The sequence below is a fragment of the Mauremys reevesii genome, linkage group 1, assembly GCF_016161935.1.
Source record: "Mauremys reevesii isolate NIE-2019 linkage group 1, ASM1616193v1, whole genome shotgun sequence".
NCBI lineage: Eukaryota > Metazoa > Chordata > Testudines > Geoemydidae > Mauremys > Mauremys reevesii.
In genome coordinates, this window is record NC_052623.1 from 60,080,137 (window position 1) to 60,095,256 (window position 15,120).

General features: G+C 42.0%; 1 protein-coding gene across 6 annotated transcripts in view; it reads left to right on the plus strand.

The window, feature by feature from the left end:
- The window catches only part of NEK3 (NIMA related kinase 3), a 33,436-nt gene that overhangs the window by 9,519 nt on the left and 8,797 nt on the right, over positions 1–15,120 (plus strand). For 5 of the 6 annotated variants that reach the window (XM_039521042.1, XM_039521045.1, XM_039521041.1 and 2 more), the window contains exons 5-12: positions 436–519; positions 2,544–2,611; positions 2,735–2,821; positions 5,983–6,037; positions 10,704–10,904; positions 11,575–11,644; positions 13,569–13,603; positions 14,804–14,906. In XM_039521042.1, the coding sequence (XP_039376976.1) occupies positions 436–519; positions 2,544–2,611; positions 2,735–2,821; positions 5,983–6,037; positions 10,704–10,904; positions 11,575–11,644; positions 13,569–13,603; positions 14,804–14,906 (703 nt within the window). The remainder of the gene's footprint in view (positions 1–435; positions 520–2,543; positions 2,612–2,734; positions 2,822–5,982; positions 6,038–10,703; positions 10,905–11,574; positions 11,645–13,568; positions 13,604–14,803; positions 14,907–15,120) is intronic. The other variant, XM_039521046.1, reaches the window with a different exon arrangement.

The window sequence follows — 15,120 nt, forward strand, 5'->3', positions numbered from 1 at the left end:
TTGTTTACCATTTTTGCAGTGCAAATATTTGTAATAAAAATAATATAAAGTGAGCAATGTACTCTTTGTATATTTTGTGTTGTAATTGAAATCAATATATTTGAAAATGTAGAAAAACATCCAAAATATTTAATAAATTTCAATTGGTATTCTATTGTTTAACAGTGCAATTAAAAGTGCGATTAATCACAAAGAATTTTTTAATCGTACTTAATTTTTTTGAGTTAATTGCGTGAGTTAACTGTGATTAATATCGACAGCCCTAGAGGTCACCTTAAATTTATGCCGGATTTACTTTTAATTCCCATCTTGGGAGGTTGTTGACACTGTTAACTTGTTTGTTCTTTGCTGTGTCTTATAATTTTTCATTCCACCAATAAAGTTTGTATAACACATGCATTTGTATTGTCATAACTTTTTAATCACTTTTTTCAGATACTTCACTGGTTTGTACAGATGTGCTTGGGAGTGAAACACATTCATGACAGACGTGTGTTGCATAGAGATATCAAGTCCAAGGTAATTGGAATAACTTCAATAGCTTTTATTACAAGTTGCCAACAGCCCTCTTCCACTTGGGATGTCTAATTCCATGAATGCTGTGGTTCATTTTAAATTCTTTATCCCAGCATGAGAGTATTAGATTAATTAATCTATCAGGATTATAACTCATTTAAATGAAAGTGTGGTCTCAAAGTAGCTGCAGTCTTAATATCTATCATTTTGCTTCTATTCCCAAATCCTTGATGATAGCAACTTGCTTGTGGCTAGCTGCAGGCAATTTAAATTTAAGGGAAGGCATAAAAATGGAGGGGCTGGAATGACAAACATTATACATATCTTGCCTTTCATCTTCTCTGAAAACCGTTCACAGTCATGCTGGAAGGACATAACGAGTGGGGTCCTGCAGGGATCAGTTCTGAGTCTGGATCTGTTCAATATCTTCATCAGTGATTTAGATAATGGCATAGAGAGTATACTTATAAAGTTTGTGGATGATACCAAGCTGGGAGGGGTTGCAAGTGCTTTGGAGGATAGGATTATAATTCAAAATGATCTGGACAAATGGGAGAAATGGTCTGAAGTAAATGGGATGAAATTCAATAAAGACAAATGCAAAGTACTCTTTCACGAAGGAACAATCAGTTGCACACATACAAGATGGGAAATGACTGCCTAGAAAGGAGTACTGCAGAAAGGGATCTGGGGGTCATAGTGGACCACAAGCTAAATATGAGTCAGCAGTGTTACGCTGTTGCAAAAAAAGCTAACATCGTTCTGGGATGTATTAGCAGGAATGTTGTAAGCAAGACATGAGAAGTAATTCTTCCACTCTAATCTGCACTGATTAGGCCTCAACTGGAGTATTGTGTCCAGTTCTGGGTGCCATGTTTCAGGAAAGATGTGGACAAACTGGAGAAAGTCCAGAGAAGAGCAACAAAAATGAATGAAAGTCTAGAAAACATGACCTATGATGGAAGATTGAAAAAAATTGGGTTTGTTTAGTTTGGAGAAGAAGACTGAGAGGGGACATAACAGTTTTCAAGTAAGAAAAGGTTGTTACAAGGAGGAGGAAGAAAAGTTGTTCTTAATCTCTGAGGATAGGACAAGAAGCAATGGGCTTAAATTGCAGCAAGGGAGGTTTAAGTTGGACTTTAGGAAAAGATTAAACATGGTGGTTAAGCACTGGAATAAATTGCCTTGGGAGGTTGTGGAGTCTCCATCACTGGAGATTTTTTAGAGCAGGTTAGACAAACACCTGTCAGGGGTGGTCTAGATCAGTGGTTCTCAAACTAGGCCTGCCGCTTGTTCAGGGAAAGCCGCTGGCAGGCTGGGCCAATTTGTTTACCTGCTGTGTCCACAGGTTCAGCCGATCGTGGCTCCCACTGGCTGTGGTTCACTGCTCCAGGCCAATGGGGGCTGCAGCAAGGGCGGCCAGCACGTCCCTCAGCCCGGGCTGCTTCCTGCAACCACCATTGGCCTGGAGCGGCGAACCGTGGGCACTGAGAGCTGCGATCGGCCGAACCTGTGGACACAGCAGGTGGTAAACTGGCCTGGCCCGCCAGGGGCTTTCCCTGAACAAGCAGCGGCCCTAGTTTGAGAACCACTGGTCTAGACAATACTTAGTCCTGCCACGAGTGCAGGGGACTGGACTAGAGGTCCCCTCGAGGTCCCTTCCAGTGCTGTGATTCTATGATTACTCTCGAAAGGAAGGTTAGCAACTCAGAAAGAGGTGTGGGATAGTGGTTTGAGTACAGAACTGGGATGCAGAATTCCTGAACTCTAATTCTTCCTTTGCTACTGACTCTAACCTTGGGCAAGCCACTTAACCTTTCAATTTCCCCTGTAAATTAAGGATAATTCTTACCTTCCTTGCAGGGGGAATATGAGGATTCATTTTAGTACAGTGAAGATAAAACCTCTATCTGTAGCCTTTCTGAAGTGTCCATCACCATATTATCTATATAGTGTGCAATGCAGAAACATTTGTTAGAAAACAGTTTTTAAGTACATTAATTCTTACTCCTTTTTTTGCATTGCAGAATATTTTTCTCACTCAAAATGGAAAAGTAAAATTGGGAGATTTTGGATCTGCACGTCTTCTTACAAAGTATGTAGATATTGCCCCTGGATTCAGTGATCTCTAAACTACATTTTTTTTTACCATTGCTTAAATATTACAGAAAGCTTATGTCATTGCTTTTCATATGGCTTTTCTTTTTTGTTTGGCAAGTCCAATGGCATATGCTTGTACATACGTGGGAACTCCTTATTACGTACCTCCAGAAATATGGGAAAACTTACCGTACAACAACAAAAGGTAGGCACTTAATCAGTGATCAAAAGAGACGATGCATTATTGTAATACGATATTTAATACTTGTGCTACAGATTGCCTTGGTGAGCAATCCATGTATCAGGAAGACTCTGGTTTAGAGCTTGTTCTGAGGAGTTTGAGAGTATTTTGGAGGTGATTATCTCAGTTTTCAGATGGGAAGGCCTAGGTTACACCTCACTTGAATAGCTTCAAGTTTAGTACTGTCCAACCCAAAAGTTCAAAGATCATGAGACAGACCTCCCTAGATTATTAGAATTTGTTTTAATGATGAGATTGTTTCTCAATTTGTCTATTGATTTTTGAACTCCCCCAGCCTACCCCCATTGTGGATGTGTGGCAATTAGTGTTACCAGCTCTTCCAAATTCATCCTTGCCCATTCCAGGAGCTCTCACTGGTTGGTTGATGGTGCAGAGATTCCAGCTTCTTCACAAACCCCAACATTTTAATTAATTCTGTGCCCCCTTTGGGGTTTGGGGGGCACATCTGCCCGTCTCCCACCCCAGCAATGAATTATGTACAGTAGAACTTCAAAGATATGAACACCAGAGTTCTGGACTTACCAGTCAACCGGACACCCTCTGGAACCAGAAGTAATCAGGCAGCAGCAGAGACACAAAAAAAACCCTCAAAACCAGCTCTCCCCTCGTAGCTAGAGCCCCGGGGCAGAAGCTGGGAACAGAACCACAGGGCTGAAGCCCTGAGCCCTCGTGCTCCCTGCGAGGCTGAAACCGAGAATGGAACCATGGGGCTGAAGCCCCGAGCCCCAGTGCTCCCCTCAGATCTAAATCCCTGGGCCCTGGTGCTCCCAAGGGTCAGAAGCCCTGACTCGCCTGCCTCTCCCCCACCCCCCGTGGCTGCAGCCCCATCCCTCCCCTGTGGCTGCAGCCCCAAATACCCCCCGCAGTAGGTGAAGTCTGTAACGTCTTGTTCAGAGTTATGGACGTTTCCGAGTTACGGACAACCTCCTTTCCCGAGGTGTTGGTAACTCTGTGGTTCTACTGTAGTCCCCAGTCCTCACATCAGCTTTTCTTCTTCAGACCACACATCTGCCATTTGCCCCTCATTGCACCTCTGCTTCTTCTGCAGCTCCAAGGTTCTTTTAGCCCCCTCTGTCAGGCCTGGAGGGGTGCAGCTCCATGGTTCTTTCCATCTTTTTTCCCATGTCAAGAACAGAGAACAGACAGATCTATTGTTCACAGGAGGGAGGGGGAAGCAGAACTGTCTTGAGCCTCTGGGTTCTATCTGCTCCTTCCTCCTCCCCTTGTGAGAATGGTGTCAGTTGTTGACTTCTTGATGGTGCTCACTTGGTGCTCTTCCCCAGAAGGTGGGAAAATGGGTAAGGCAGCCAATTAAAGAGGGATTTCCGTTGTCCTGAGATAAGCTCCAGCAGTGGTCAAAATCGCTACTTGTGACAGTTGGCAATGCTGCAAATGGCTGATGTATTATGAAACAGCCTGGTGGGAGAGTGCCTGCCTATGCTGGCTGCACTGTGTGTGCCACAATGAGCGTGAGTAATTTTGCTGCATGAAGTCAGTCAGGAGAAATGCTACTAACAAAAAATGAACTCCCACTGTAGATCGGCTGTCACTACTTATCAATGAGTTTTCTTGGTCTGTTTCCTGATTAGGTAGGGTAAGCAAGAGTCTTTATTCTCATTACCTAAAAAGATAAACACGTAGTCTTATTCTGGGAGGATGTAGTCCAGACTAATAAGTGGTTGTGTCACTGCCTGCCCTGAAATTCTAGTTGCCTTAAATTCTCTGCTGCTGTAGCTCACAGCCTGAACACCGACAGTCAGCAGACAAACGTACTGAGTGTCTTTGTGTTAAGCAGCTCTGGTTCAGCACTCTAATTCCAGTAGTCTGCTTGTTACATCCCAGCCCCACTCTGGTATCCATCAGCCTTGGTTACTACTAACCAGGTGACTCCAACACACTCTGAGTCTCAGATTTTCCCAAAACTGTGTGCTTGGCAATGTCCAGACCTTTCCTGAACTGTTCAGAGGAATAATACGGTTCGTTTGCTTCTCTAAAGAGACAGAATGCACAGCGTGTCACTTTAACTGCTGTTAACTGTCACTTTAATTCAAACACAGAGCTGGGCTGGTTTAGAGTAAAAGTAAAACAAATTTATTAACAAAAGGAGATAGGATTTTAAGTGAGTTCAGATATAAAGGATAGAATTAGGAATGGTTACAAGCAAATAACTGTGAAAAACTCTTGCTAAAGACTAAGACAACAAAACTGTAGTCTTAGTTCAAGGCAAGATTCTTACCACACCTCCTTCCAGCAATATGGCTCTGCCCCTCCCCCCAACCCTTGGTCAGGATCTCTCCCCAAAGACAAAGTGCTCAGTTCCTTTGTCATCTTAGGTGAGAAATAACTTGGAATTCTTTTCCACTGTCTCTTATAATCCAGTGAACCTTTGACATAGATTCTTGTGAAGGTTACCCCCGGCCTCCTCCTCCTTCCCCCCCCCAAAAAAGTTCATTCAGGCTGTGAGAAAGGAGACATGGGGTCTGCTGGTGAAGGAATTTCATGCTGGTTTCTTCCCCTACTGGTGTTTGCTAAAATGCAAATTGATCTGTACCTGCCTTCCCTGTGCAAATGAATGGTCTCTTAACATGTGATTGCTAATCAACTTGGATGACACCTGGCTTGTCCTTTTTCTGGGAGTAACCTGTTTACCCCTTCCCCAGACTTGCCTGGTATATACATTTTAGTTCCTTGTTTCCTTCATATTTGTAATGTCCCTTGGGTGTTTACCATACATACTCCCCACAAGAATATTATCAGTGTGTTGTTAGTTTTCCAATAATACCTTAGGTGACACACATCAGATGCAGTTTATGACATTAATACATTGGGGTACACTGAACTGGTTAAGGCAGTGAAACCTGTACCAGATATCCGGGAGCCCCTTGCCCTCTTGTACTGGGATGCTGTTAGGGTCACACACATAGTTTTTATATAATATTATATTCTGTGAATATTTCTGTTCATTTTAAGTTAAATGTATTTTTTTATTTGCATAGAGTTTAACATTTGAATGAGTAACATAACTTCTGCTAAACGTGACATTGAATTATAATAGTTGGTTAACTACTTCTTATTTTGACTTCTTTGTGTATATATATTTCTAGTGATATATGGTCCCTGGGATGCATTTTATATGAGCTCTGTACTCTTAAACATCCAGTAAGTATGCTTATTTGTATCAAAACAATTCTAATTTTGTTTATATATCTATATATAATATAGATATAGATATATAATATAAAAAAAACTTTCAAGTACTAATGAACTCTGAAACTTCATTAGCAGTTAGATTAAGTTGGATGGATTAACTTGTAATTACACATATAGGTTTCCTAAGTGTTTTCTTCTCACTGAGTTTTACTCCATTTAAAAAAAACTAATTATGACAGGCAACAAGTAGAAAATTAATATATATTTAACAAAACACTCACTGCATAAGAATGGTGAAACAAGTTCAGATCAATGGTCCATCTAGCCCAGTATCCTGTTTTCTCACAGTGGCCTGTGCCAGATGCTTTAGAGGGAAGGAACAGAATAGGGCAGTTTTGAGTGATCCATCCCTGTCATCCAGTCTCAGCTAATTCTTTTTTGAACCCAGTTATACTTTTGGTCTTCACAACATCCTGTGGCAATGTGTTCCACAGATTAACTGTGTGTTGGGTGAAGAAGTACTTCTTTAGTTTGTTTTAAACTTGCTCCCTATTAATTTCACTGGATGACCTCTAGTTTTTACGTTATGTGAAGAGGTAAATATTCACTTTGTCTGTACCATTTGGGATTTTACAGCTCTCTAGCATCTCCCTCCTTAGTTGTCTCTTTTTTATGATGAACAGTCAGGGTTTTTTAGTCTCTCCTCATATGGAAGTTGTTCCATACCCCTAATTATTTCTGTTGCCCTCCTCTGTACTTTTTCCAATTCTAATACATCTTTTTTGAGATGGGGTGACCAGAACTGCATGCGGTATTCAAGGTAAGAGCATATCATGGATTTACATAGTGGCATATCCTTTTCTTAGTGGTTCCTAATATTCTGTTAGCTTTTCTGATTGCCACTACTTATTGAGCAGATGTTTACAGAGAACTATCGATATAGACTCCAAGATCTTTCTTGAGTGGTAAGAGCTAATTTAGACCCCATCATTTTGTATGTATAGTTAAGATTAATTTTCCCAGTGTACATTACTCTGTGCTCATCAACACTGAATTTCATCTGCTATTTTGTTGCCCGGTCATCCGGTTTAGTGAGGTCCTATCATGGAGTCACAGTGTTTGATCTGTGCCTGGGCCAGTAACCATTCTCATGGAGTGACCCTTTAGTGTGCTAGGCTCCAAGGACCCACACAGTTTCACAGGGGCAGGCCTGTGGCTCCAAGACTGGGCCTTCAGCACTGGTAATTCCTGTCTCTTTCTGTGGCTCCGTACAGTGAATCCAGCCAGGCCAGACTTCTGTGGGAGGCTTGTACTGTACCCCTTCGGGGTGCAATGCTCTCAGGAAGTACTTACAGCAGCACAGGCAATCTTTTAAACAAGGTAACCTTTTATTAGTCACCTGGCACACAGAATCTGAACAGCCTTAGGTTAGCACAGAGAGGCAGAAGTTAAGCCATAGCCATCCTAGCCAAGCCAGTGCAGTGATGAGCCAGCCAGGCTCTAATGGACACCATCTCTGGGTCTGTCCTCCTGTTCCCCTTTGTCTCCCCTAGTCCAGGCTCCCAAGTCCCTCCAAAAGGGCTCCCCTTCTTCTAGTCAACTGATGCATTGTTCTTCATCTCAGTTCACAACCCCTGCCTGCTGGGATTTCCTGCTGTTAGGTCTTGATTGTTCAGGCATTGTAGTGTCTCTTTGTCTTGCTAGAGCTTCTGTTGATTTGGGTTGGTTTCAGCCAGTTGTTTTTTTTTTTAATGACTCTGTTCATTCCACAAGGCAGCGAAGTGACACACACACACACACACACACACACACTGCCTTTCCCCTACGCTGTTCCAGGAGCACCGCTAACCCTTTTGCATCCATTGGGTAGCAGTGCAAAATACAGAGGGAGACTGAGGCACGTCTTGGATTCATAAAATGTATTACAGAAAATTCCTATTTCATCACAGATCCTTTTGTAACCTTCACAGTCATCTTTGGACTTAACTATTTAAAGTAATTTTGTATCATCTGCAAATTTTGCCACATCACTGTTCACCCCCTCTTCCAGATCACTTACAAATATGTTGAACAGTACAGGTCCCAATACAGATCCTTGGGGGACTCCACTGTTTACCGCTCTCCATTGTGAAAACTGACCATTTATTCCTACCCTTTGTTTCCCATCTTTTAACCAGTTACTGATCCATGAGAGGCACTTCCCTTTTATCCAATGACTGCTTACTTTGCTTAAGAGCCTTTGGTGAGGGACCCTGTCAAGGGCTTTCTGAAAGTCCAGCTACTTTTGTCCACATGCTTTTCAACACCCTTAAAGAATTTTAATAGATTAGTGAGGTATGATTTCCCTTTACAAAAGCCAGGTTGACTCTTACATCTTTACTAATTGGCTAGCTTTACTCTTGTGGTTTGATTTTAATCTCAGTTGTGTGAGGAAGAGGCCACTGATGTGATAGTGAACTTTGCTTATGCTGTTTCCTGTTCTTTTGGAGGCCTAGTAGTGAACATAAAATGTATCTGTGCATAAGTTGTACATGTAAGAGTAACTTCTTCCCATGTTGAATTAGGTGATCTCTCTCCTACAACTTCCCACGTGGAATATCACTTTTCAAAATCTCCGTTAGGTTCCTCTTTTTTTTTAAGTGGAGCTTTCTGTATTTACTATTGTTTGTTCTAAGCAAGTTTTCTTTTCCTTCTAATGTTGACACAATCAGGCATATGTAAAATATTCTTGAGTGCTGTTTATTTTGAAACATCTAAAAAGTTTTTGTACTCCAACACTGTGCACAGAGGAAACTTCTCAATTGCATTATTACATTTCTTTGAATTAAAATTATTTATTCGCTATCATACACCTGACTCACCTTTTTGCTTACAATATTGGTTTTACACTTGCTGTATGTTAAATACAGGACTGGAAGTGTAAAATGCACTTTTAGCCAAAGAGTTGCAGTTGGTAGCGCAAACCTTTCAACTTGGGACAAAAAATTAAATTCTGGCTCTAGTCTGAAAGTGAAAATGAATTTGATGTGCTCACTCAAGATACAGTTTGCAAACATCACAAAATTTGATACACAATTTGCAGCAAGCAGCCTTTGCTAGAGAAGCTCAGGAGTAGAATATCAGGTGCCTGGGGAGCATTGCCAGCAGATCAAGGGAAGTGATTATTCCCCTCTATTTGGCACTGGTGAGGCCACACTTGGAGTATTGTGTACAGTTTTGGTCCTCCCACTATAGAAGAGAGGTGTACAAATTGGAGAGAGTCCAGTGGAGGGCAGCAAAAATGATTAGAGGGCTGGGGCACATGACTTATGAGTATCAGAGGGGTAGCCGTGTTAATCTGGATCTGTAAAAGCAGCAAAGAATCCTGTGGCACCTTATAGACTAACAGACGTTTTAGAGCATGAGCTTTCGTGGGTGAATACCACTGGCCGGATTCATCCGACGGCGGGGTATTCACCCACGAAAGCTCATGCTCTAAAACGTCTGTTAGTCTATAAGGTGCCACAGGATTCTTTGCTGCTTTTACATGACTTATGAGGAGATGCTGAGAAAACTAGGCTTATTTAGTCTGCAGAAGAGAAGAGTGAGGAGGGATTTGATAGCAGCCTTCAACTACCTGAAGAGGGGTTCCAAATAGGATGGAGCTAGGCTGTTCTCAGTGGTGGCAGATGACAGAACAAGAAGCGCTAGTCCAAGTTGCAGTGGGGGAGGTCTAGGTTGGATATTAGGAAACACTGTTTCACTAGGAGGGTGGTGAAGCACTGAAATGGGTTACCTAGGGAGGTGATGGAATCTCCATCCTTAGAGGTTTTTAAGGCCTAGCTTGACAAAGCCCTGTCTGGGGTGATTTAGTTGGTGTTGGTTCTGCTTGGAGCAGGGGATTGGACTAGATGACCTCCTGTGGTCTCTTCCAACCCTAATACTCTATGAATATGTCCCAGAACGACGTTCGCTTTTTTTGCAACAGTGTAACATGGTTGACTCATATTTAGCTTGTGGTCCACTATAACCCCCAGATCCCTTTCCGCAGTACTCCTTCCTAGGCAGTCATTTCCCATATTGTATGTGTGCAACTGATTGGAGTGCTTTGAGCAGGGAGTAGGACTAGATGATCTCGTGAGGTCAGTTCCAACCGTAATCCTCTATGATTCTATGCCATGCATTTTACCACTGTGCCCTGCCTCAGCTATTTTGGGAAGGTTAAAGTGCTAATAGTCCCTCATTTTCATTGGTATAGATACAGATGATGTATTAGATTATATGGGACATAAACATACAGTAGATTGAAAGTGGAACTCCCAAAATATTGTTGTTCCTAGAAGTTTCCTGCCTAGAAGGCTTTCTGTCCATTATTACAGTTGCAATGTCAAGAATAAACTGACACTATTATGTCATTACCAGAAATACAACTTACAAAGGTAGTACTGACTGACTATAAAAAACACTGTGTTCATGGCTGTTTAAGTGGCAAAAGGCAGGAAGGTAAATACTTGCCCTAGTAGCAGTAGAGACCTGAGGTTTTCAAAACTCGTTGGCCCAATAGATAGCATACAGTTACACAATATGCATTATTGCAGAAGTAATTAAATGTTAACATTGCTCTCACATTATGGCAGCTTTTCTTTCCCTTCATATTTGCTTTCAAGGTTTTAAAATTATTTTCTTTCAAATTTAGTTTCAAGCCAATAGCTGGAAACATCTCATCCTTAAGATATGTAAAGGATCCTACAATCCACTTCCATCTCATTACTCCTATGAACTTCATTATTTAATAAAACAGATGTTTAAAAGAAATCCCAAGAATCGTCCATCGGCCAGTACTATTCTTGAAAGAGGCTGCTTAGCAAAACTTATCAAAAATTGTTTGCCAGCAGAGGTATAGTGTACTTTTTTATTTTGTCTCCAGTTAACAGAATTTAAAAGTAGTGCCTACATTTTAGAGGCTAACTCAAATACCTGTATTGCCATATCTTGATGTTACTGAAAAATTACTACTTGGGAACCTTCTTAAAGAGCGTTAAAAATTAGTCACCATCCTCTGTTAATACAGGTTTACAAATCAGAACTATTACCGTAGGGGAGTTGCTGAATTGTGGTAATGTGGTTAGGACTATACAAAATCTGTATCTGTCCAGAGGAGTTTACAGTCTAGGAAACTAATGAAGATGACAGATTCAGAAAGCACAAAGGCCCAGATCCTCAAAGTGGTTAGGCACCTAACTCACATTGAAATCAAGTGGAGTTAGGCACCTAAATACATTCGAGGATCTGGGCCAAAATGACCAGGTGATGGAACCGATACAAAACTGCAGAATCCTGCACATGTATAGTCTTCTCAGAAAAGTGGAGTTTTGATGAGGGATTTCTTAAAATTAAAAAACACTGGTGTTGATTTATGATTTAATCAGTAGTGGGTAGTTATTGCTAACTAGAAGGTGCTTTTGTTCCTGTTGATTAGCCTATATTTTTAACACAAAATTTGTTGAGTAATCTGAAAAAATATTAAAATACGCACACTACATAGAATCTTTGTGTACAATTTTCAGATGACAGCTGAGTTTGAACAAATATTAAAGGAGACAAAGAAACACAAAGGTGATTTAGGAAGAAAAAAAGGTAATTTTTTGTCAGAATGATTTTATAAATGACTTAAAAATGTATCAAAATAAGTGAGTATGAAATGCAGTATCTTAGAATCTAACATTAAAGAACATGTCAATTCTGTGTTTTCAAATAAAGTTGAAATTATTTTAAAATGTGAAATCTTGAACCTGTTAGGGTGCTATATAGTTCATCTTTGCAGAGTTTAGTGGGTAATTTGATTTTTCAAACTACAGTTTTATCCTTTACCATAAGGAACAAATTTATCTGATATCTTTTAGTACAAGAAAGGAAACTTTGTGCCACATATTTTATTTGTAAGCAGTACTCTAATTTTATGTGATAAATTTAAGGGTAATAGTATCACTGTCTGGTTTGAGGCTCTAGTTCAATGAAGTCCTTCTGCTCATGTGCATAACTTCAAGCATGTAAATTGTTCCATTGGCATACCTTCCTAGTTTAAACACTGTGTGTGGTGGTGGTGGTGGTGGTGGTGTTTTTTTCCCCCTGGGGATATTTACCCACTGCTCAAACCCGCTGCATAATCACAGACAATCAACAGTTCCTTTTTTCCATGAGAGGTTCAGGGGAATTGAATAGCAGAAGTGTCTCAAGACTGATGGCCATATTTGGGGTCGGGAGGAATTTTCCTCCAGGGCAGATTGGCAGAAGCCCTGGAGGTTTTTCGCCTTCCTCTGCAGCATGGGGCACGGGGCACTTTCTGGAGGATTCTCTGCAGCTTGAGGTCTTCAAACCGCAATTTGTGGACTTCAATAACTCAGACATAGGCTAGGGGTTTGTTATAGAAGTGGATGGGTGGGATTCTGTGGCCTGCATTGTGCAGGAGGTCAGACTAGATGATCATAATGGTCCCTTCTGACCTTAAAGTCTATGAGTCTGAGTCTATGGGACTGAGGCAGTGATGAGCTCCCAAAATCCTAAGAACTGGTTCCCTACCAGGTCCTCGGCGGCACTTCGGTGGCGGAGGGGTGCGGGGTGTCTTCACTCGCTACGGGTTTTCGGTGGCATTTTGGCAGCAGGTCCTTCACCTGAAGCGAGTGAAGACCCCCGCCGCCAAAGTGCCGCAGAAGACCCGGTAAGGAACCGCGCAGTGAGTACAGTACAAGCCCCTATGTGCCTGCTCCCCCATCCAACCCAACCCATGTCCTGCCCCTGACTGCCCCCCTCAGAACCCGCAAGTTTCTCGTCCCCCATCCCTCACTGGGGTAGCAGCAGCAGCCCGGGGCTCCGGGGGCTATTTAAAGGGTTGTGGCTCTCCTGCTTCTACCACCTCGGCCCTTTAAATAGCTGCTGGAGCCCTGGGGAAGCGGTGGGGCTCTGGCGGCTATTTAAAGGACGAGGGCGGCAGAGGCAGCTGGAGCCCCAGCCCGTTAAATAGCCCCATGGAGCCCCCCACTACGCCTGGGCTCTAGGGGCCATTTAAAGAGCCCGCAGCTCCCCTGCTTCTACTGTCCCAGTCCTTTAAATAGCCGCTGGAGCCCTGGAGTAGTAGCGGGCTCTGGCAGCTATTTAAAGGGCCGGGCTGGTAGAAGCAGCGGGAGCCCCCGGACTTTTTAAATAGCCCCCAGAGTCCCACAGCCCTACCCCAGGTCTCCTGCAGTGGGGCTCTAGTGGCAATTTAAAGGGCCCCTGCTGGGAGCCCCAGGCCCTTTAAATTGCCCCTGAGGAAGCAGGGCCACCCCTTTAGCAACCAGTTCTACACCATCTTCTAAATTTAACAGCCGGTTCTTGCAAACCGGCTCCAGCTCACCACTGGACTGAGGTATATTGGCAGAGCAGTGAAGAAGCTTTCACAGACTTTTCCTTCAAAATGCCTGGCTCAGTGGTGTTAATTTCTTGCCTTCATGAGCACCACTTTACTCCAGCTGCTTATCTCAAATATGGATTTAATTTTTGAACATGGCCATTAATTTATCAGGTGCTGTCAGAACAGGTGGACGTTCTAATAATGGGGTAAGTACTCAAATATGAATACAAATATAATCCCATTTTAAAAAAATAAAATTGTTGCAGACTAGTTACTGTATTCATTAATAATCCATAGGCTGCTAAATCAGCAGTGGAGTGAATTGTGGTGGTATTTATGTAAACATGTCACCCACATACACCTCTACCCCGATATAACGCTGTCCTCAGGAGCCAAAAAATCTTACCATGTTATAGGTGAAACCGCATTATATCGAACTTGCTTTGATCCGCCGGAGCATACAGCCCCGCCCCCCCGGAGTGTTATGTCTGAATTCCTGTTATATTGGGCCACGTTATATCCGAATTTGTGTTATATTGGGTCGCGTTATATCGGGATAGAGGTGTATCTGTTATAGTAGGTACTGTCCACATCCTCTACAGTTAAAATTGCAACATTTTCTGATATAATCTCAGCTTCATATCCTTGTGGCTTTCTGAAATTTTGGTTTAGGGTCTTGTGTTTTCCATGTTTAGTCCCTGCCTACAGGTGGATTTTGTTTTAGTTTTAGTGAAAATCCCTCCAGTTGTTTGAGTTATGGGACAGTGGATAAAAATAAAAACACTGAACAAGCCACAGCAGAAACAGTTTGGCTTGGACATAGTCCTCACTGAGAACTAGTGCCCATGCTTGATTTGGGGTGAGAGTAGTTAAGTTAAATTAATTAAGTTATAATGCTGAAAGATCACTTCTGAGCAAATTTTAGCAGAGCCTACACCATCCCCAGTGACTATTTTTCAAAATAGAAAAGAGACATGTTGCCTGTAGGGCTCATTTCCTTTCCCTGGCTGAGTTTCTTAATGGACCTGTCAATCTGGGAGCTTCCTGTTTGGGTGCACCTTGTTGTTCTCCAGCTCAATTCCTATTCATTCATCCAATCCAGCTGCACCTATTCATTCTCCATTATATTGCTTCTGCTTAAAAAAATTAAAAGATGCATAGCCGTATATAACTAAACTTGTGCTTGGTGTCAGAAATCCTGACTCTCTGTCAAGAAGGGACGTACAGTATGAAATGAGGTATAGGAAGTGCAGTGCAATTGCTGGTTTAGTGTCGGTGTTATTAACTTTAATATACTTGACTAGTATTTTTGTCCAAAATGTACCAAAAAAAGACTTGCGGGGATTATTGTTTAATTGCTTTAACAATACAAGTAATGATTAATGCTGTCCTTGGACCTTTTAAAGCAGTGTGAAGATCAAAGTAGTACAGTTAGCAATTCAGAACTGGAGAACATTACCAAGTGCTTGAGTGAGAGGACACTGAAGCAAAGGGGTGCTGGTGAAGAGGGTAATGTATATTGAATTCTAAGGCTTATGCGTTCTCTTATTTATAGTGATGCTGATCTGCTGTACGTACAGCCAAATCTTTAACTTAAAAACATGGGAGTACACAGCACTGTAATTACAGGAAAAGGTGCCAGTACACTTGCATGCAGACTTTTTGAGATACAGTGATTATTATTGTATATTTCAGATTAAAGTTTTGCCCACAATGTTAGAAA